At 40.2% G+C, this 23424-nt stretch overlaps 1 protein-coding gene across 2 annotated transcripts in view; it reads left to right on the forward strand.

Annotated features, from left to right (window-relative positions):
* Positions 1–23424, forward strand: part of LOC149064900 (uncharacterized) — a 117350-nt gene that overhangs the window by 66411 nt on the left and 27515 nt on the right. Inside the window, exons 2-3 of one of the 2 annotated variants that reach the window (XM_089255487.1) lie at positions 3058–3209; positions 7177–7241. In XM_089255487.1, coding sequence (XP_089111613.1) covers positions 3058–3209; positions 7177–7241 — 217 coding nt within the window. Of the gene's footprint in view, positions 1–3057; positions 3210–7176; positions 7242–17770; positions 20631–23424 lie in introns of those variants that run through there. The other variant, XM_089255486.1, reaches the window with a different exon arrangement.

Here is a 23424-nt window from a genome sequence, read left to right on the forward strand (position 1 = left end):
CAATTTTGAAAGCAAAATTGGTTGTCCGTTTAAAGTCCGTGCAGCGTCAAAATGAACAACATATTGCTTGATACCTTAAATTTTTTTTTATTTTAATGCTGTACATTTCATTTTTAATGCGATGTAACTTTTCCTCGATTTTAATATGGTTTTATGTTCTTGTAGAATTTCAGTACGAGAAACACCGTTAAACTGAAACTCCTGCTAGTATCTATCCTGTTAATAGTGTCAATCCCTATCAAATAGGGGTGTATGAAGTTAGTTGTGTTATTATAATTAAGGTAACCATATTTTCGAAAAATACAGGACCTCGCCAATTGTCGGCCAAATCGTCAATTATAAATTACTCTTGGCGGGAAACGCTGTGCTACAACAAATCTTCACTGCTTTGGAATGTGTATTTATTACGGGGAAAAAAATTTAACATTTCCAGGGAGGTTTTAAAAGCATCCCTCGCCCTCCAAGCAAAGTGATTTTTTGTGGCCGCCATATTTGGCTAGAAATATATATGCCTGGTAAGGGGTCGTTCAAGTATTACGTCATCATCGATGGGAGGGGGAGGGGTTTTCCGATTTGCTGACTTTTGATGACAGGGGGGGAGGGGGGTTTGGATAATGCTTACGTCATCAACTATCCTTTATTAAAGTATGAGTTAGGATTCAGAGGGGCAGAGCTGATGACGAAATTTTGCTGACAAGAGATGGGGGGGGGGGGGGTCAGCGTTTTGCTGACTTTTGCTGACAAGGGAGGGGGGAGGGGGTCAAAAATGGCTAAAAGTTTGCTTACGTAATTCTTGAACGGCCCCTAACTAATTCGCAGTCGAAAATTTGACCAGATCCCATTTTCATGAGGCCCTTTCTGCACTTAAAGCCCCTAGGCTCATGCGGTAAGACGGTACGAATACGACAAATATGTTTGATTAACTGGTTGATGTTTATATAATCATAATTCAATCTATAAATTATGTTAATAATCTTCATCCTCGACATTAGTAAGGAATGAATTATGAACTGAATTCAACTTCGTTGAAAAAACGGGATATTTTTAGAAGAAAAAGTCAGGAAGAGGAGAAAAACAGAGAAATGTCCCGTATATATGTGTCATATTATCACCCGTATTATGGTAAATAATACGGAATGACGAAAAAAATTGTTGGTACATCCGAGTTCGTTGCGTTTTCATTGACGTTACTAGCAAGGTTCGTTAATATTATTTTCTATGTGAATTAGTCAGAACCATCTCGTTATAACCAAGGTGTCGTTATAATCGAGTTCACCTATACATCTAAATCTGAAATAACGTTCACACAACCAAACATGACATGGTGATGGCTATTCCGTTCAAAAATAGAAATAACCGTTCATAGAATGCAGTGGTCTCTCTCGGTGGTGATAATCGGTTTGTGATTAGCTGACGCGATTATTCCAAGCGTTAATAATCGCGATTTTTTTTCCCCATCGAAGTAATTGGGGCAGATTTGACTTGATTGAGTCAGTTTCAATTAACCTTGAAGATTTATGATCTCCTCCGTTCGGGGTTAATGCATGCTTATGTATTTAGGGCTCTTTATAGTGAGCTTGAAAAGGCGCTTGTGTTGTAAAATCCTCATACTTTCTTATTGAGCTCATTTTAGTCTGCTAAGAGAGAAAATGGAGGCAATATAAGCACGGAGGCAGAACAAAAATCGAGTTTCTGAAGATTCTGTGCTCGTTTCTCAGGCTTTATCGGATCCGGAAGATCAATAATATCCCCACATTTCGCTGAATAAATAATGGTTTCTATATTGCGTAAAGCGGGGTGACGTACATTTTATCTGCTGTTTATTTTGGTTTGCGCAAAATTTATCGCCGAAAAACTCAACGCCAACAATTCACTGCTAGGAAAATTCACCGTCAACAGTTCGTCACGAGTCAGCGAGCCAGTAAGTGAGCGAGGAATGACCGAGTGAGTGAGTCAGTAAATGTTGCAGTAGTTAGTGAATAAGTGATAGAGTGGTTGGTGTTGGTGAGTGCGCAAACTAGTGAGTGAGTGACCTGGTGAGTGAGGGTCATGGTGAGTGAAGGCCATTGTGAGCGAGCCAGTGGTAGACTGAGTGATCTAGTGAATGAGCGAGGGACAGAATGAGCGCAGTGCCGTCCTAACGCTTGGGGTCCACCTGGGCACTGCACGGGGACCACAAACGTACAAAAGGTTCTCACAAAATGAGATCTGGTTGAAATTTTCGAGAATTTACCAGTTAGCAGTGCCGTCTTAACGCATGGGCCGCAAGAGAAAAGAGGCCTCACAAAAATGAGATCTGGTAAAAATGTTCTGGAATTTACCAGGTAGGGCCTCAGGAAAATCACTTGGCCCGGGGACCCATGATAATCTTGAGACGGCGCTGAATGAGCGACCTGGTCAGTAAATGAACTGATATAATAATTCTGGGAAATATATTTTAGACATATTTTCAGCAATTAATTCTGGAATAATTTCTTTCAATTCTAGAAATAATCCTTTCAATAATTTCGTAAATATTTCTTTCATTGATTCTGGAAATATTTTGCATTAATTATGAATTTTCATTGTGATTAATTTTCTTCTAATAATTTCAAAATTATTTCCTCCAATAATTATGAAACAACTTCTACCCTCAATCTTTAATCTCAAAAATTATTTCTTTCGATAATTCTAAATTATTTCTCATATTAGATGTGCAATTTTTCTGAAACGAATTTTTTGAAATTTACTTCTTTCACCAATTCTGAAATCATTTATTTATATTTATGTTTTTTTTCCCCCATCAATCTGTAACAATGTGCGCGTTCTCACCGGCGCGGCGGGCCACTGCAATAAATTGAGCCACATTTGGCCCACCTGGTTCACACCTACGAAGACGGGATGATTTCTTGAAGGAAATTGACGACGTTCGTGCTGCCATCTACCGCTGATGTATTGAGTTTAGATGCTGGTTTCGGTTTTGATGTGTTAACTTCGTAATTGACGCTTTTCCGTTAGTGAAAATATATTTTTCATCTGCCCTTTCGCTGAGTTTTTTGAATTTGCTCTTCATTGCAGGTAAATCCTGGAAGCAAAGCGTCTTTTCAAGGATTGATGGAAGGTGACATTCTCCGGATGGTCAACGGTCAGTCAACGCAAGGTCTGACGCAACTCGAAGCTCGGGATGTGATACGAGAATCGGGAACTACTCTTACTTTAGAACTAGAAAGGTATGAATTTTATTGCTATCGAGCAGAAATTTGGCGTTTTGATTCGAATTGCCCCGATTTCTTCTCTATTAAAGTTCCCTAAACTTTTTGAACCGCGACATCTTTTTAACAAAAAAAATTATCGCTTCATAATATGACCATACATCCCGGATTTTCGGGACATTCCGATTATTTATTAATAAATGGCTGTTTCGAAAACATTTTTAACTCGGTTAAAGTTTGTATAATTGATGATGAATGAAAGCAAAAATTATTTTTCAATGTTTAGTTGGCGGTGCTGTTTGAATATGAAATTCGAAGTGAACGGAGATTTTGATATACGGTGCGATTCGGAAAAAGAATCGTCTAATTTCAAAATTATTCTTCTCTTGAAATTGACCATTAGTAATATTGCTCATAATACACGTAGACACAGACACACATCCCCCCCTTTTTTTTTGCACATTTATTCTCATTAGGGGCCGTTCAAGTATTACGTAAGCAATTTTTTAGCCATTTTTGATCCCCTCTCCCCCCTTGTCAGCAAAAGTCAGCAAAACTCTCACCCCCTCCCGCCCCCTTTGTCAGAAAAATTTCTTCATCAGCTCTGCCCCCCCCCTGATTCCTAACGCATATTGGTGGGATAAGAGACATACACGGGGGGGGGCATAAGGGGCTCGTGTGCCCCCCTCCCCCACGATCAAAAATTTATTTTTTAATGCAAAAAAAAAATTTTTTTAATTGAAATTCCGGAAGAAAATACCTTTATATGTTATTATAATAAATTTCTGTTAATTTCAATGTTATTTGAAGTCTATGAACCCAAAATTTATCTTTAATAAACTCATTGCGACCCGCCCTCTAAGCCAGTGGTTCTCAACCTGGGGCCATATGACCCCCTGCGGTCCTAGGATATTCTAGGGGGGCCACGAGAGAAAATCAGAAGAAAGGTGATCCACGACAGGTGGTAAAGGGAGTCATAGAGAGCTGTGAAGAGAAAAGCTTCAAAAGTGAAACATGGTTGAAAAAAATTACTACTTTCAGAATTCATCAGATCCGTCTATACAACCAGGAGCATCTTAACCCTTGGGTCTATGTGGGGCATGACCCGGGTCTTCATGTCTATAATGGAGGGGGGGGGGGACTGCACTATATGTAGGATCTGGTACTATGATTTTCATATGTAAGCTGTTACTTCCAGCTAAGTATGGAGGGCCGCCAGAGCAACGGTTGATGTGTTGAGAGGGTCGATTTATCGTGCATGTTCGTTGGATTGTCCCATATTTTACACAGACCGTTTTTTGCAATATAATTTGACTCCTGGGAGAGATGATAATCCACCATTTGAGAGCCTTCCATCCATCAGTGCCTAGCCAGGACTCCAGAGATTGATCTGATTTATTAAAATTTCATTCATAATAAAAGAAATAGAAAGTATCTCACTCTTGGATGACGGTAAAGGGGGGGGGGGCCTGGATAGGACAGGGGAGCCACGAGAGAAAAATGTGATCCATAGGGGGCCATGAGCTGAAAAAGGTTAAGAAACACTGCTCTAAGCCATGTAATTCCGCATAATGTTAATGGTAAATCGCATAAAGGCCGATGGGCCAAATATGGCCCTGGGGGTTACTTGATGCGGCCTGCCCTCCTCAAACCTAATTTTATAAAAATAAACTAAGCGGCACATTTACAGATCGCTTAAGTGTCCCGTGGTACAATTCCAGAGCATTTAAGCGGCCCGTGGCACATTTTCAGATCACTTAAATGACCCGGGAAACAGTTCCAAAACACTTTAGTGATCCGTGACACATTTAGAGATCCCTTGAGTGACATGTGACGTAGCTTAAGAGCACTTAAATGGCCCCAGTGTGATTCTACATCACTCAAGTTACCCGCGGCACATTCCCAGATTACTTAAGTGATCCGTGGCATAATTAGATCACTTGAGCGATGCGTGGCGCAGTTCCAGAGCACTTAAGTGGCCCGGACACATTTCCAGATCATTTGGATCCGCGAAAAATTTAGAGATCACCAAAGTGGCTCTGTAGAGCACTTATTAATTGTGGGGGGAGGGGATGTTACTTCAAGTGCCCACAAACTATCGAAAGGCTTTTTTCGTTTTTGGCGCACCGGGTAAGATGCCATTAAGAATATTTCATATTTTCATAAAGGGCGGTTGATGACATAAGCATTATCTAAATCCCCCTTGTCATCAAAAGTCAGCAAATCGGAAACACCCCCCCCCCATCGATGATGACGTAATACTTGAACGGCCCCCCTATGTGTCTTTAACTTGGAAAATAAAGTAGACACAGAATGACTTTCTAAGTCACCCTGTATAAGTATTAACTTGATATACTGATTACAAGTAAAATTTGATAAAAATTCATAATATGGGTAAAGGTATTTTTGTGTTCAGGCATATTTTCATTTACTTTGCGAAAAATTAACATAAATCTCTGTTATTAAATCGAACGTTTTTATAAATACAAATACACACGCCACGTCAGCTCTGCCCCCCCCCCAACTCCTAATGCATATTGGGATCCGAGACGTACGCGGGGGGGGGGGGGGCTCCTGCCCTTCCCCCAAGACGTTTTTCTTTATGTACAAAATATTTTTTTAAAAACATTGGAAGAAAATACCTTCGTATTGTTGTTATAAACAATTTCTGTTAATTGTAATGCTATTTGAAGGATAAGAACTCAAAATTTATGTTTAAGAAATTCATTGCCATCCACCCTCTAAGCCATATATGCTAAACCCATGACCCCCGGACGAAATGCGGCTCTAGGAGTTATCTGATGTGGCCAACCACGTCACACTTAATTTTTTAAAAATGAACTAAGTGGCACATTTTCACAGATCGCTTAAGTGAGCCGTGGGCAGTCCCAGAGCATTTATGAAATTATTTCTTTTAAATGAAACTATTTCTCTCATTTGTTCTGAAATTTTTTCTAAAAGTAATTTTGAAATTACTTCTTTCACCCAATTCTTGGATAAATTTTTTCAGCATTTCTGTACAAAATCTATAACTATAGAAGCCTTTTGTTCAGCGGATCATAGAAAAAAGTTTCTACGGCCACATGTGATCCACGGGCCATGCGCTGGAGTTCCTTGTCCCACAATATCTTAAAATGGCAATGCCATCATTATTTATTAGCAGAGTTTACCATTGTCTACCATCTCTGAAAGTCTATTGAATGAATTCTTTTTTGAAATTACTCTTGATACAAGACGAGGAAAGAAAATAATTTATTTATGCCTTGTTTTATGTGTGGTTAAAACTATACTACTACTACTACTACTTAACCGTACATGCACCTTGTACACATATTATGTTAAAACTACACTACAGTGAAACATCGATATAACACGATGCCCTGCGGACCAAGAAAAAATATCGTTGTAGAGAGGTTATCGTTACATCGAGAGTATTATCATCAGTCACCGCCAAATTTTTGACGTTGTTGGCATCTCTTCTGAATTGGCGTTCTCAGTACCACCGTAAAATGCATTTATAAGTGTTTATTCACAGCAAAACATTGCAATGGATTAGTTGAGGAATAAAATTCGGTTGGTTGTTCCACCATGTGAAGTGGTTCCCCGTATAACACTTTTGTGTAATACACAGAAAAAAACAGCCTCATGGCAAATTAATTAACACTTTTGGAGAGTAGATAGTGAAAAATAACGATGTGTCATTAGACACCCTCGAGACAACAAAAACTGGTGAGTAATTTAAAAATGCATTTAAAAGACTATTGTGAGCTGGATTTCGAAAATATCGTTGTAGCAGTTTCGAAGTATCCGCAAAAAAATATCGTTATAGAGGGATTTATCGTACTAAAGATTATCATTAATTCGAGAGGAGTTTAGCGTTATACTTTTGGCAATTCCAAATACGATTTGAAATAATATCGTCGTAGAGGAATTTATCGTTGTAGCGAGGTTTCATCGTAATTGATTCTTCTTCTTCTTTTTTCAGGCAACTACTCGTTGGTGGGAAAATGCCTTCAAATACTCCGAGCAGTTTCATCATCAATAATAATTGTAAGTGAACACAATTGTTTTTTGGATTTTATTAACTTAAATGTATGTTCAGAGAGCATCATCCAGGTAGTCGGTCGAATATTCGTGATCATTTGATACCGATACAAGAACAACGACATGAAATACTTATCATACGGTGAATGGCCGGCATGTGAGAGAGTGATTTGGAGTAAAAACGCTTTTCATATATCCCATGATCGTTTTCTATTAAGAATTTTTGAAAATTTTAACAGTGAATTGGCTATTACCCCCTCCCCCCACTCCAATTAGCATAATTTTTGGTTACCATTGGCAATAGCAAGTATTTCCACACGTTTTTGGATCACAATTCCTAGCATTTTTGTCTATTAAATATTATCAGTGCACAGTATTCAGTTCCGTATACGGTGAATAGAGCGTCGTCATCTATAGTAAGTCTTTGAAATACAGTCAGACTTGGTTAATTCGAAGTTCAATGCCACTGGGAAAAAGGCTCGAATTATCCAATTATTAATCTGTCCTGCTGGATCTGTAGAATTACAACAAATTGCAACTTAATCATCAACATTCACATAGGATAATAATTATCAATTGCTGTATTAAAATTTTACCATCTTCTACGAAACAGTTTCCTAGAATTTTAATAATTATAATATAATTTTTAGCTGTGACATTATTCCGCTGTTCTGGAATCGGCATCGCTTCAAAGGTCCTTGACCGTGCTCAAAGGCTGATTTACGGAAACAGTTCGTGACCATCCGTTATGAAACTGTTTCCCAAACATCGCTTCTCATTTCTTACGCTATCAAGGAAATATGCTTTCATTAACGTACTACAATTTGTATTTTCCATACTTTTTGTGATGGTGAAAAAAATTCACATTTTGAATTGGCCAGTCAGTTCGCGAAATGGCCGGTGATCCCTGGCCAAAACCAGAAACAAAAGACATGATTCGGGATCATCGTCAAATTTGAGAATATTGTCTTGATTGTTGTCCACGATAATTATGGCAACCCTTCAAAAGGCTATCTCCTGCAAAATTTGGCGGAAAAACTATATGTTTATATAATCATTTTCACAGTTTTTTCTCTCAAATTTTCAATTTTTCTCTCTCGTCACATGGATCCAATCTAATATAGCTGCTATATATAGACATGTATCACACGTTGGCGATTAAAAAAAAAAAGTACTTGGCTCCTATACCGGGTCTTCTTACACCAGCACATTGAGCTTTGGCAATACCTCCTAGATACCTTAGTAGTATCTAGAACAGTGTTTCCCAAAGTGAGCAATATCGCCCCCTGGTGGGCGATGAAAAGGCCCAAGGGGGCGGTAGAAGCTACGGGTATAACATGGGATCCTATGGATTCGATTGAGCTGGGGGGCGACTAGAGAAAAACGAATTTGAAGAAGGGCGCGATGGAACAAAAAGTTTGGGAAACAATGATCTAGGATGTATTGGCTTTGGTCAGGGGGATCTCCGGCCACTTCACCAAATGGGACTACAGTGCCATCTTTTGAAAAAAGTTTGTAACTAATTTCGAAAGTCCGTCTGAGATGCTTGCAGGGGTTTCTGTGAATTCGCTGATAAGAAATTCTCCACGTTTGCTCTGCTGCAAACTGTTGGATATTTTGCAAATACGTACCGTTCTCAGTTTTCCTTAACTTTAGCGTCATCTGTTAACCAGCTCTGTAACTAATTTCGAAGCTCTAAACATTCAATTCAGATCATCCCAGCGGAGACGTTCGCGCGAATTTGACTGCGAGACATTACCATGTCGTTCTCTGCAAATCGTAGATATTCTGAAGATATTGTGTTTCAGTTTTTCCAGACAACTACCACGACTACTTTACCAAACATGCACCTCGCACACATTCCTCTACGGAAATTCTAACGAACCAGTACACGTCGGAACGTGTTGTGTGAGTGTTGTATGCATGGCCCTAACGCATTTATGTTGTTAAAAGCAGGGCCGCAACTAGACCGGCATTTTGGTGCCCCTTGTAATGTAGAAGCGGTTAAAGGGTGAATTCAACCCCCCCCCCTTCTGGTTCAGCGCCCGGTGCACCAGACCCGCCTGCTCCCCCTTAGTTGCGGCCCTGGTTATAATTGTGCTTGTTCCGTGTTGTCGGTGGTGCTTCCCATCTGCGCTCCATAATTTGAAGTAAAAATGGTATAAATGCTTTAGTTTTCATGTCATGTAAATATTATGTTGAAGGTCTGCCTTCTCTCTGTGGAGAGACTTTTTCAAATGGGAGATCGACTCGGGTTCACGCCTTGAAGTTCGAAAGCCGCAGTTTTGAATGTCTTTCCCCGGACTGCAGCGCCATCTGTTGCAACCGATTTCTAAATTCCGTCTGGCTTCACCTTTTCCCCCGATGCATTTTGAATGACGTCATAATCATCATCAGCATCGCTTTGAGGGTCAGGAAAAGGGTGATCCTCATAGAAATCAGTGTTAAAATTGCCGATTTTAATGTAGAAATGTGGAAATTTGGTGGGGTTTCTTCTGTCACATCAATAATTTTAAAAATTGTATTGAATTCTCGATTTTTGAAATATTGAGTTCGCTTAGAGATAGATATACGAAGCTAAATACGAAGTGATATACAGGAGATTAAATATGTAGTAATTAGCCGCGGACCTACTTTCGAGTTGGATATTCATGCAATAACATTGATTTCAACTTTTTATGTATATTTCTCAAGCATGAACATTAATGTCTCCGTATTGTCTCTTAATATCCAACTGCATAAATTCATATAGTTTAGGATGTTTTAAAGTTAATTATGGGCCCGTAAAAAGTACATCGGAAAAATTTCACAGCTTTAACTAAGAATTTTTGGAAGCTGAAACAGGCAGAGATAGATAACTTGAAGTTCGGGGGGGGGGGATCGAAATACTTAGCGTGTGTGGATATATATATATATTCATTTCTACGTTTCTTTAAATCTAGATTTGTTTATTTTATGAAGTCGCCCACATATTGATTAACTTAGACAGGGTTTGCATGTCCCTCAAAGAAAGAGGGAGATAATATGATCCAAACAGCCTCATTGAAGAAAACCCGGGCAGCGCCGGGTATTATAGCTAGTTGTAAATACTCGTTGTTTGATATCATTCAAATCTTGATATATGAACCATACTCATATTGATATTAATGAGCACCTATTTACTTTTGGCACCTATATAATCACTGACATATATTATTCTTGGCATCCATTTACTCATAGCATCTATTCCTTTCCTGGACATGCACTCAATTAAAGTTTCGAAAAAATTCGAAAAATAAATAAGAAATCCACTTCAACGGATGGGACAAACTTCGAAACTGGTGTGTTTGGTGGAACAATTTAGATAAACAATTTACCGTCAACATTCGCAATCTGACATGTGTATCAATGTATCACTTCTTTATAAACTTTTGATGCTTAATCAAATGACAAATGTCTCTTTTCCTTTTTCAGGTTGTGGTGGCATTTATACTTAATGAAAAAAAGGAGGAGGGGGACTTTAATTTTTTTACCGGGATAATTTTCTTAGGCCATGACCATTTTGACCGGACTTGACAACTCTCTTTTCTCACTCACAACACATTCATGTACACACATACTGACATTCCTAACGCAGTCTTTTTTTTTTTTTACCCCTCTTCATAAGCCAACCTGGTCCGTTCTTAATCCCACAGTCAGCCCTCTAGGCTGGGCATGGGAGTCAAAGTCTGATGCGGGTCTGTCTGGTCAGTTCTATTTTATTTTATTTTTTTAATTCATTTTTCAATTACTCACGTGAATTTTGGGACACCCTGTAAAAATGATACGATCAGAAATATGGAAACCAGACAAGAAGAAAAACCACATTTTTTTTATTACACATGTAAATGCGTCGACTCCTACGCAGAAATAAAACACGCCCGCGTCGTCACGGCACCAGCTCATATTCGCATAAATTTCTACGCGCGCGATAGAGTCCGTCAAGAAGAGCTGGTGCTGCATTCATTTTCGTACACGCTATTGTGATATAAATGTCTGCGGTTGTGTAGAGAAGACGGTTATATTTACGAGTGTGGTCTCATCTCATTACCATCATTCGGCACACGTGTGTGTGTGTCAAGGATAGGATAAAACTCGTGTTGTATTATATTATTGTATGATACGTGCGATGATTTTCCGCGATTCCATGCAGGTCAGGTTCAACACCGACGCCTACGAACGTAAAAGCTTCTTCTTCTTCTTCTTTTGGAGAACTTTTATTGCGAGTCTGAGGGCCGTCTGTATTTTTTGCTTCATATTTTTGCAGGGTAGATTTTATTCCTTGCACTTGTACGCGGGTACTGCGTACTACCAAAGCCACCTAGATGCTACAGATACGTCTATCTAGATTCTAAATCATAGTTTCTCAACGTTTTTTGTCCCATCGCCCCCCTTCTCCAGAAATTATTTTCTCCCATCGCCGCTCCCCCAACGCAATCTAACACATAGGATCCTATGTTATACCCGTAGCTGCTACCGCCCCCACCCCTGGAAAATTCCATCGCCCACGTTGGGAATCACTGATCTAGATAGATAGATACTAGATACGTTTATCTAGGAGGCTTTGGTACTACTACTACTACTGCTACGACTGGACCATTCATCCACTCAGGGTCATAACTAGAATTTTTTGCCGCCCGGGGTTAACATAATTTTGCTGTTTCCCCACAGTTTTCAAATTCGATTATTTTGTATAACGGTGTCCTTTGTTATAACGCTTCGATATCTTTCCGAGATGGGAAGCGGGGTGTGTCCGGTCTTCAAAGGTGTCCTTTGTTCCCTCCTAAAAAAAACTGCCTTCCCCCCCCCCCCAACTAAATTTTTCCACCTGGGTCAGTTGCCCTTGCCCCCCCCCATCTAGTTCCAGTCCTGCATGCACCTCCTGAAAACATTTCTCTGGGGAATTTTTAATACGTGACGTTCCCGTAATTTTGGCCGACATGGATTTTTTTAATGAAATGTCCCGTTTTTTCCCCCCGTATTTCTAACGAGGTTTACTTGAATTTTTATTACTCACCGAAATCAAGGATTGAGATTATTTTTATGACGAATAAAATTATAATATAATAATTTTGACTCTGACATGATTAGTTATAGTCATATAAATATATTCACCACACACATTTGTCGAAGAATATTTGTCACCACACACATTTGTGTCTGAAAATTAACTCAATAATAATCGTGTCCACCAGTATGGATCGGCAACGATCCCTTGGATGGATTTTCTTCATTATGCCAATGTAAGTTTTATGATGTGATGAATAAAATTGAAATTGAATTGAAAAAAGAAAAAAAAAAGAATTGAAGATATTGGTGAATTACAATCCATTGACTTGGGGTAGCCCCTCTTTTCCTCGCTATTGGCAATTTTTCAGCAATTTTAGTTGACAACTTCACTTACCTTTGACAATTTTCTTTCCGGTTAAAATCGAAAACTTTACTTGAAATTGTTTTTGGTTATAATCGGCAACTTTGCTTACCTTTGACAACTTTTTTGGCTGTAAATGGTAACTGCATTTATCTCAGACAAGTTTGTTTGGCTATAATTGACAAATTTGCTTATCTTTGACAACTTTATTTTGCCAATAATTGGTTATTTCCCGTATGGATCCCGATTTCCGCGTTATTTTTGTGCTGCAAATATGGTATCCTAGTTGTTTATCGTGTTATGTGCATATTAATACTTCTCTACCCGAGCACCTTTCGCACGCCTGGTGGAACCTGTTGGAGATTATGTACAGTCGGCTCCGCATATCAACGATTCCAGCATATAAATGTCCGATTAAGCGGAGTATTCGATGATGCGGGGAAACAATTGAATTGCCATTTAACACTGTGAATATAGTTTGTATATTGAAAACTGATGAAAGATCAATATTAATAAAGCTTCTGGGACAAATCAGACATCAAAAATTGGAATAAAAATTATATTCAATAACAATGATCCCAATACCTAAGATTTTACTTTTCATTGCGGAAGTTAGCGCCCTCTATGGGCTCAACAAAGAACAAAAATAAAATAAGTGAATGTACGTACTATATAAAAATTACTTTTTTTTTCAAGTCTTAAACTGGCAACATATTTGTTATTACATTTGCAAAGCGCACTACTGCAACAGGAATTGGCAGAGTCATGATGAAGGGGGGTTTGATTGGGTTATAACTACCCACTGGAACCCTGTCTCACCAATTATGGTTTTCGGTTTATCTGTTTAAGCGGGGGCTGACTGTATGTTCAGCAAGGGTTCCATAGGTTCCTTCTAGAAGCATGGATATTAATTATTTTCAAAGAATCTTCATAATATGCGGATCATGACGTGAAAACGTCTTTTAAATCGATGCCGGGGTGAGGAGACAATCGCGGCCGAATTAAGCGACAGTTTCTGTCGAAGTGATTTCAAACTTCAATTTCTCGGCTGAAAATACGCATAGCGCTGCCATCGTGGCCTCGCTTTAAACAAAAAGGATGAACGTTTCTGTCAGATGGACTTCGACATTCAGGGCAGCCAGATGCCACGAACTGCGCGCCCAAAGTGAACCCACAATTTTCGACTTTCTGGATTCGACACGTGCCCATAAACGGGATCAAATCTCAGAGACTAATAATCCGATCCAAGTGAACCAAAGGTTGTTTTGAAGAGAGGTGTATGTGTTACAACTCGCCCTTAGTTCCAAGTCTGTTTCTTGAACACTCACACAGATACGAGGATGTGAATTTGAAAAACTTCGAAAATTTTCCGATTTTCTTTCACGATGTCGCGATATATGAGGAAAATGTTCAGCCATAGTTACAAAAATCGGGCACGAATGTATAGACCACAAAATTCCGAAGCGAACGACACCAAAAACGCCGGGCCCGAATCCAAAACCGACACGCAGTACTGTCGCGGATATACCGGGTGATTTCTTAAGGCTGGGCGAACCGTTGATCCTAGACGCATGGTTCCAGCTAGAAAAAGTACCCAAATAACGTGTAATAAGTCATTCATATTGTAAGGGTTTCCACAGTTATTAGAGTAAAAAGAAATTAATGTTTTATACATGCACCCTGTCCACTAAAACCAATTAGAAAGTTGTTGCCCTGCCTCTCCTGACGCCAACAAAAAAAAACAAATTTATAAGTAAACAGCATAATAACCTTTTCCGTTAGTTTATGCTGTTCTTTCCCAGCTTTTCTTCAATTTTGAATTCAAATATCTCGATAAATATTGCACTTGGAAACGTGGATTTTTTTTTGTTTCACGAGAGACAGGACAACAGCTTTCTAATTGGGTTTTTGAAAGCACAGGGTGTCCGTATAAAATGGTTTTTTTTTTTTACTTTAATAACTATGGAACTCCCTTGCATTATGAATAACGTATATATCTGAGGTCTACACGCTATTTGAATACTTTTTCTAACTGGAAGTATGTTTCTAGGATCAACGGTTTGCTGGCAATTCGCGGTTCGCGCTGTTAGCTATCTCCACCATATTACAGGGTTTTATAATTTAGTTCCACTTTGAAATAGCGATAAAACTATTGGACAAAATGTTATCGAACTTGGTAATAGTTTACAGGAGGTCATGGGATTCAATTTTCCGCAAAAAAAAAAAAAAAGGTTCAAAAATTCACCACCAGCGGGGAATGGCGCTGTATGCGATATTGCTAAACGAAATAGGACACGAAGACATCGGTTTAAAATGTTTTTAATCGTTTCTAAAACGTGTTACAAAGCATGTTCAATGTGGCGTCCACCATTTTCTGGAAGCAAGTCAAATCGCATTGCTACGTTCTCAACAGTAGCTCTTAGTATGTATCTCAGGAGGAATGTTACGGACATGTCGGTGCATCGCATTTTTCGATTCCGCCAAATTGTTTATGTTACCAACATAAACAGTGGCTTTGAGGTAACCCCATAGCCAGAAGTCACAGGGTTTAAGAAGATCACAGAAGTTATCAGTATTGCATACAGCGCCATTCCCTGCTGGTGGTGAGTTTTTGAACTTTGAATTTCCATATCTGCAGGAAATGAAAAAAATATCATGCTACCTTATACAGTACGGGAATTTTTTTCCCTCCGAAGCAAATACTCTGTTTACACAGAAGCATCCTCAGCTTGTATGTGTGTGCGCGCCAATGCATATTTAGACGCGTGATTCATGCATCTGAATTCAATATTACTTCTCCAAATTTTGTTGAGGAGTGGAAAATACGCCCACGAACTAAGGAAAGGTTTTACTTGTTTCTGGCATACCGAGGAAGATGCTATTAAAGATATTTTTATAAAGAGTGTTGATGACGTAAGCATCATTCAAACCCCCTCCCCCTACATCAAAAGCCAGCAAACACGAAATACCACCCCCCCCCGCCCCCATCGATGCTGACATAATACTTGAATAGCCCCCTTAAACGTAAGATATGAGAATACAAAAAGTTTTATTGTAGCCAATGAAATTCAGACTCCTCAGCCTGATGAGTATTCTGATAACATCAATTTTCTGCAGATTGTCCGCCGCTGTAGATATATAATCCGCATTCTTTAATGTCTAGTCACTTTTTTAACAGATAATCCGCGGATTTTACGGAGAAGAATACGGTATATATGATAAAAATCCGATTATTATGCATAATCGCAGACCATTTTGATAATAAGTTTGATAAATTTCCCTAAATTTATTACTATATGGGAGTTGGTGCACGCAAATTTTTCAAGAAGCACATTTTCGAATTTTTAAATACTATGAAATTCTCTGCATCTAACTGTGTTCAAGTTTTTGTTCTACCTGTACCAAAAATATTTGTAAAATATTTTAATACAAACTGCTGGCAGGCATTACACATGCTAATGTTTTTCACACTAAAAGTTTTTTGTTAGATAAGGAACATTTTTTCGAACATCACTCATTCCGCTGTTTTTCACATTTGTTTTTACATACTTTGACACGAGGATGTTTTATTAAAATTATTTAAACAAATTTTAATGGCACAAAATATGTGTAAATTTTGGTGATTTTTGAAAAAGTCGCATGTTGTTAAAGTTAAAATTTAAGAAAAAAATAACCAACAATTAAAATCCCAAAAGCTCTTGTTAAAGTATATAACACCATAGTGTTGAGAGACACTACACAAAGTTTCAAGACGTTTGAATGAATGGTGTTCGAAAAAAATGTTCCTTATCTAACAAAAAACTTAGTTTTGAGGAAAAACGTATTTTAGTGGAAAACATTAGCATATACAGTCAAACCTCGTTAATGAGTCACTCTTGGGAGAGCAAGAATATGACTTAGTAAGCGGAGTGACTCGTTAAACGGAGTAAGCCATAGCTGTGCCAATTCCTGCCCGAGGACAATTGGGACTTCGAAAAAGTGACCCAGTAAGCGGAGTGACGTGTTAACCGGGTGACACCCTAACGAGGTTTGACTGTATATATGTACTACAGGTAGAACAAAAACTTGAACACAGTTTGACGCAGAAAATTTCATAGTATTTAAAAATTGAAAAATTCGAGAAAATGTGGGGGTTTTTTTTTTGGAAAATTTGCGGGCACCAACCCTCTTAAGGGACGTAAGGCAACGCAAGCGCGCTTCGACCACTCAGGCGGTTTCTGAAGAGCCTGGGGTCAAGTATGGATGTGCATTACAATTTTTTTTTTTACGTTGCTGACGTATCCAAACATAAGCTACGATCCCCATCACAGCATTTTATAGTACGAAAAAAAAAAATATTCCAATTTACACTATACACGTTTGTCGTTTTCACGGAAATAACTGCGGCAGTAGCCGGCACTGTATATCTATCTGTTCGTTTCTTGTTTCAAAGGTTCGCTTGAAATATGGAAATTATTTCCACAAATGATAGAGGAAAGTTAGAATATGACTGTTTCTTGGATGTATCTCTACGGTTTTTATTTCATAATATAAAGCTGTTCCATTCAACAAGATCGTGTGGTTCCCCCCCCCCCTCCCGGGCTTGCTTGATATCTGCCCAGATGGAGAGGATTCCCGAATTTACGACCATAATCAAGAGACTGATTAACGTTAGTGATGGAAGTTGCTGAAACGTTATCTCCTTATATTATCGAGACTGGTTCTTCTATGTTTTTTTTTGCATTGCTCTTCTTCTCGTTTGAAATGATATAAAAGAGGCGTCCATGCTTTTTTTTCTTTTGCTTTCTCCCATGCGCATATTCTCGAACTAAGCATGCACATGTCAGCGAACGCACCCATTTGGCATTTCATCCATCAAGATTTTTTTTTTTCTTCTTATGCGTATGTGGTCTTCTTTCGTCTACCACGAGGAGCTTCCCCGTGTCTTCTTCTCCTTGCTCCCATCCGTCCAAATGGATGAAACGACATTAGAAGTCTCTCTTTGCGTGCTGATGCCGCTCGAGGAACGAACTTGGCACAAGAAGTTGCAACTTTTTTTTCTTTTTCAAATTCTTTTTTCGAAATCTTAAGAGAAGGAGGAGGAGGGTTTTTTTTTAGGCATTCTTCTCTCGAATGGGAAGTTAAATAGACCAAACCGTTGAGCTACATGCAGACCGAGCATCGCGGCACTCATTTTTGCAGTGGCAGTCGGTGGAGCAGTGTAATGTAAACATGTCTTGACGGGTGGTTAGGAAATGTAACTAGGAAATAATTCATCGGAAGAGAGCCGGAAGGATTGGAGAAACTATCTAAAGTGCCCCCTCGTGAATATCCAGAATGTAATTTTCTTCTGAAAGCTCGGCTTTACTTATAAATAGCAAATATCCAGCCCCTTCTGTGTGTTTTAGAGGTCATCATGTCCGAGAAGAAAAAAAAGAAGAGTCTATGGGGTGCCCTCACACGTCGGAATACGTCGTCCAGGCATAGTATGATAGAGACCGGGAGCGAACGCAGCCTGGACAAATCCGTAGAAGACGAATCCGCCTCTCGTAAAACACCGGGGACAGTGACCACTGGATCGCTGGACCGACTGACGACTTTGAACGCGAAGCCACCGAAGTCTGGATTCTTCTACCTCAAACCCAAGACCCCAGCTTTTTGGAAGCCCCTGTTTCCGAGTTCGTCTCAACTGATTCACACCTCGAGGAAAAATCAACTGGTCCAAACCGATTCGCCTACTCAGGCACCGACCATCGACTTCGGAGTCCAGGCTGTGATTGTGGGACGACTTTCTCCTACCCACACACGTGACGTGCAGGTTCAGACCTGTCCTGCGTGGGACGGCGACGGCAGACCGGTGGTGGCGGTGGTTACTGATGGGCTGCAACTAGCTAATGGATACGCTGACCCGAATAAAGGTCGGCAAACGGTGTTGTGCTCTTCTAACGGCTGCATAGTTGGATCGTCGTCTACAGGCCTATACGATCGTCGCCCACACCCGAAAGAGATACAAAGCAGTTTTTCTTCTACTGCCTTAGAAAGGAAAGGAATCGAATCGGGTGAAAGCAGCGTTTCTTCGCGTCCGAGAAGTACTAGCTGGGATAATAATTTGGCCGGTGACCATCAGAAGGGTGATTATCTCATTACCGACGCCTCAGGGATAGATCTGCATTTCGAAAAAAATCCCAAACGTGTTGTAACTGGAATTGATAATCCTCATGAGAAAACTTATGATTTAGAGAACCCGGTGTTCGACCTGCCTCCCGAAATGGAAGATTTGCTGCGTTACCCTCAACACGTCGACGTTTGTCTGGTGGAAAAAACCGTACGTAATCCGTTTTCGTCAGTCACAGAAGATTTCGCTCAGTTGAATCGTGATTTGAAGTATTTCGAGGAATTTTCCGAGAACATTCCACAGGAAACTACAAGGACATGGAGTTACAGTAACGCAGAAACCGCGATCGATCCCGCTTTCGACATATTCAGGGGCCCCGTTGCTGATATCCATTCGAAAATTTCCGTTCCCGAAGTTCCTGAAATAGATGTCGTGGACAGAAAACCCCTGGAAAAAGTGCCGGAATCATCAGTAGCGACCGGAGAACGTCCAGAAAGTGTCTCCGATAGTAGAAAATCAATCGAAGCGACTGAAAATGGATTGCCTTCAAGACCTTCTAGTTACTCTTACGTGGACAACGACTCTCTACAAAATGCTAGTTCGAGTGATGTCAACGTTGCCGGTAGTTCCTGGGATTTCGACTCCTGTGAGAATTTGGAGCAGCTCGAAAATGAAATTATCCGGAGCCTTTATAGTCCCGTCCCCGTCGAAATAAGCACAGGAGATATCAAATGGTCACGCCCGATAATATCGGATCTAACGAATTCAAATGAAGTTCACCAAGCCAATCTGATAACTGACGATGCCTCTCGTCCAGCTGACACCAATGTCCAAGTCTGCGTCGTCGATGAACCGGATGATGTCTCCCAAGATCAAAAAATAGAGGGGATTCCCGTGAATGGCAACGTTGCCGGCAGGTTGTATTTCCCCCTGGAAAATATCACCGAAGAATCCAATACCGATGAGGGCTCGGTCAGTCCTTATAGGTGCTGCTCAAGGAACGAGAATTCAGAAACGGAAGCGGGACACGCAAAGTTATTCGCCGAAGAACGGGCCCAGACTTATTTAGATCGCGTGGGTGTCGATGAAGATAAATCAAAAGCCTGCCAGGAGGGAACGCGTGAGCAGGGCGTTGCAGCCAATTTCTCGCAGACTAACGAGACGTCAGAGCTCGTCATAGAACTTCCACCGAGGAAAGCGAAGATATTCGTCAATGTCTTGGAGTTGGGAAACTTGAAGAGTTCAGCGCCCGCCGAAACTTCTCCACCAGACACAGCGGAAGCAACAGTAGCGGTTGAAGATTCAGCTGCCGCTGCAAGTGAAACGAACGAGAATCAAAGCAGCTCGTCGTCCGACACCGAAAACAGTTCCGTCGATACCGTCGAGTCAGCTGGTACGAATTTATCGAAATTTAACAAATCGGAATCGGGCAAAGCTGGAAACGTGTCGTTTTCGAGTGTCGGATCTTTCGATTCCGATGAAGAATCCGACAGTCCCGAAACCGACGGGAGCTACGTCGTGAGCAAGTCTCACATCGTCCTGAAATCGGCACAGAATCCTCCTCCCCCTGAATCTAAAATGACGACGAATCCACGAGTAGAATCCCCCCGTCACGGCCGATTCGAGGCTATTCCGCCGCCGCCACCACCCCCTCCTCCTTTGCCTAGTTCCGAAGATTTGTGCAAGGCGTCAAAAGCCAATGTAAACACAAGTTCTGGGTCACCCGACTCGAGTGCAAAACGTGGGAACGACAACAACAACAGCCGCCCAGTACCGCCGGGCAACAAGAAGAGCGCGGTTATGCTCGAATTGGAGCAGAAGTTCCTCACTCGAAAGAAAGAAGCGAATGATCTCGAACACATAACCAAGAAGATAGCCATGGATGCGAACAAAGGCACTGCTGAAACTGAAGGTAGCAACTATTCCATTATCAATTTCATCATAAATTATAATGATTTTTGCGCAATTTGAAACTTTCTGACTCTACTAGCGCATGAGGAGCAGCAGTTGCAGCAATATAACTGCGGGAAAGGCTTGTTATTTGAACTTTTCCGAATGGGGGGGGGGGGAGCAAAGAACATATATGTATGTATATATTTCACAGGGTAATAACTATACAGGGTGTCCTGTAAGTGCTGTAGCACGGCCTTCATATCTCACCAACCGTCCGTCGTAGAGGTGAAGTTTCAGTTTAAAAAATGCGCAAAAGGCATACAAAAATTACCACGTACCAGTTTCGAGAATGAAAATACAGTGTGTGACAAAATAAAAATAAAAAAAATCTAAATTTTTATATGGTTCCCCTCTCCTTGTCCCCTAACCTTCAATTAGAAAGTTGCTGCCCTGTCTCTCCTGAGGCCAATCGGAAAGCATTTCGTGTTTGCAAGTGCAATATTCGCTAAGATATCAGATTGCATTTATAATAAGATTGCATTTAGAAACTTGGACACTTTCTTCTTGTTGTTGTTGGCCGGAGAAGAGACGGAGCAACAACTTTTTAATTGGAAGTTAGAGCAAAGGGGGAACGTATAAAAATGTCGATTTTTTTTTATTTTGTGACACACTGTACTTTTACTCTCAAAACTGGTACAGAGTGATTTTTGAACGTCTTTTGACAGTTTTTTAAATTGGAATCGTACCTCTACGATGGATGGTTGATGAGATAAAGGCCGCATTAGCACTTACAGTTCACCCTGTATAGTGCCGTAACTAGCCATTCCTGTACCCTCTGCAAGAATTTGCATTTAGCCCCCCCCCCCGCCCCTTCTGGCCCATTCTCGGGCCCACAATGGGCCTGTGGGGCTTAATGGGCACTTATACCCTTCTAAGTGGGTCCTGTGCGGGTGCACCTGTTGCACCTGCCTATTTATGGTGTGTGGGCGGGGTGCATGTGTGGTGTAGCAGTAGTAGGTAGGGCCTCAAAAAAATGTCTCGGGGATCCATGATGTTCTTAAATCAGCCACCTCGTTGGGCAATTTGCCTGTTGTGGCGTTGTATTTGTATAATATAGATCTGCTCCGTTTTGTGAAATAAATAATAAGTTAATTTGTGAACTTTTTTAATGTAGAACGAAAACGTGGCCATTTTATACATGCACAGTAAATACAATAAGAACTAGATTCAATTCGTTCCCGAGTGTAATTCGTTCCTGAATCCAGGACCAGTGCCAAAACCGACAAGTAACAGAACTCGTCCAGTAATTTACTTTTGCAACCCCTGCGACAATCAGAGGAGCCCTTACCAGACACGGGCACTGTATGAAAATAATCGTGGGGGTCCATTCACGGAGGAATATTACCCCTCTGTGCACATCTCAGTGCATGGGTACTGATTATTTTTTAAAGTAAAATTTTGTTGCATAGAGTAAACCAGCGGTTCTTAACCTTTTTTTTGACTCGCGGAACCCTTTTCAGTACATAATTTCTATGGCGGAGCCCTGTTTGACTCGAGGAGCAATTTTTTGTACATAATTTTTACGGCAGAACCTTGTGAAGGCCTCTCTTATTTACTTATCTATGAAATTTACTGATTAATTTTATTTTCCGCGAGTCGCCGCGGAGCCCCTGGGAGTAGCACGCGGAACACCGGTTGAGAACCGCTGGAGTAGACGTTTTACTACAGCGCAACTTTCTTTTTGTTGCAATTTTAGAATTAATATTGGGAAAGATATAAATTATATTCAGCTGAGAAATTGCACAAAGTTCAATTTATTTTTAAATTTAAATATACCGCGAATAGGGCCTCGGTTTTTAAATTTCTAAACCAGCTTCAAGTGCATGTTTAAGGATAATTTTCCATTATCTCTACGAAGTGGAGCTTCGTATAACGGATACTATTCCGAGTCCCGTAAAATATGCTAAAAATATGGCCTTAACGGTACAGATATAATTTTCAGTCCTATGTACTGTCTGTATGGCCCGTGTTTTACAGGATGTATATTATTTGTTTGCCCTTTTATTTCCTCTGTCCTTTTTTGGCAACGTCCCGTTTTTCCGTGCTTTAATACATTGAAATTTATTGCAACTGGCAATAATTCCCATTGTGAACCTCTCTGTGAATCTAACGTAAATTTGTTTCTGTGTAATGCTTGTTATGTGTAGTGTGCTGCCATCTGTCATCAAAAAGTTTGAAAATTTAACGGTAGATGACAGCACACTACACATAACAAGCCTTACACAGAAACAACTTTACGTTAGGTTCACAACATGGACACCCACATTCCAACATGTACCAATTCGTTAGAAGTTCCGTAGAGGAATATTGACGAGGTGCATGTGTGGTTTAGTAGTAGTAATAATATATTATTTATATTTTTTCTCTATTTTCCACCCATGGCAACTTTTTGGAGACTTACAAATAGTGATGTCCCGTATTTTGCTCGATGAATTAGTCATGCCCTAGTGCTCCACTGTTATATTTATGTGTCTATTAGTTTTATATAGGGTGACTAAATCATGCGACTGAGAAAGTGGGACAAATCCTGAAGAAAACCGAGGCGTAACGCAAATTCACCACCACCAATACTACTAAACCACACATTCACCTCGTCCACATTCCTCCACGGAATTTCTAAGGAATTGGTACGTGTTGGAAAGTGCGTGACGCGTCATAAACCTAATTGAAAGTTTGTTAACTGTTTAATGCTTGTTGTGTGTAGTGCTGCCATCTGCCATCCATTTTTCTAAAACGCAAATCGCTGATAAACA

The sequence above is a fragment of the Pholcus phalangioides genome, unplaced genomic scaffold, assembly GCF_987345545.1.
Source record: "Pholcus phalangioides strain wild (caught in Gottingen) unplaced genomic scaffold, Ppha-v1.0 ptg000042l_1, whole genome shotgun sequence".
In the NCBI taxonomy this organism is placed as follows: Eukaryota; Metazoa; Arthropoda; class Arachnida; order Araneae; family Pholcidae; genus Pholcus; species Pholcus phalangioides.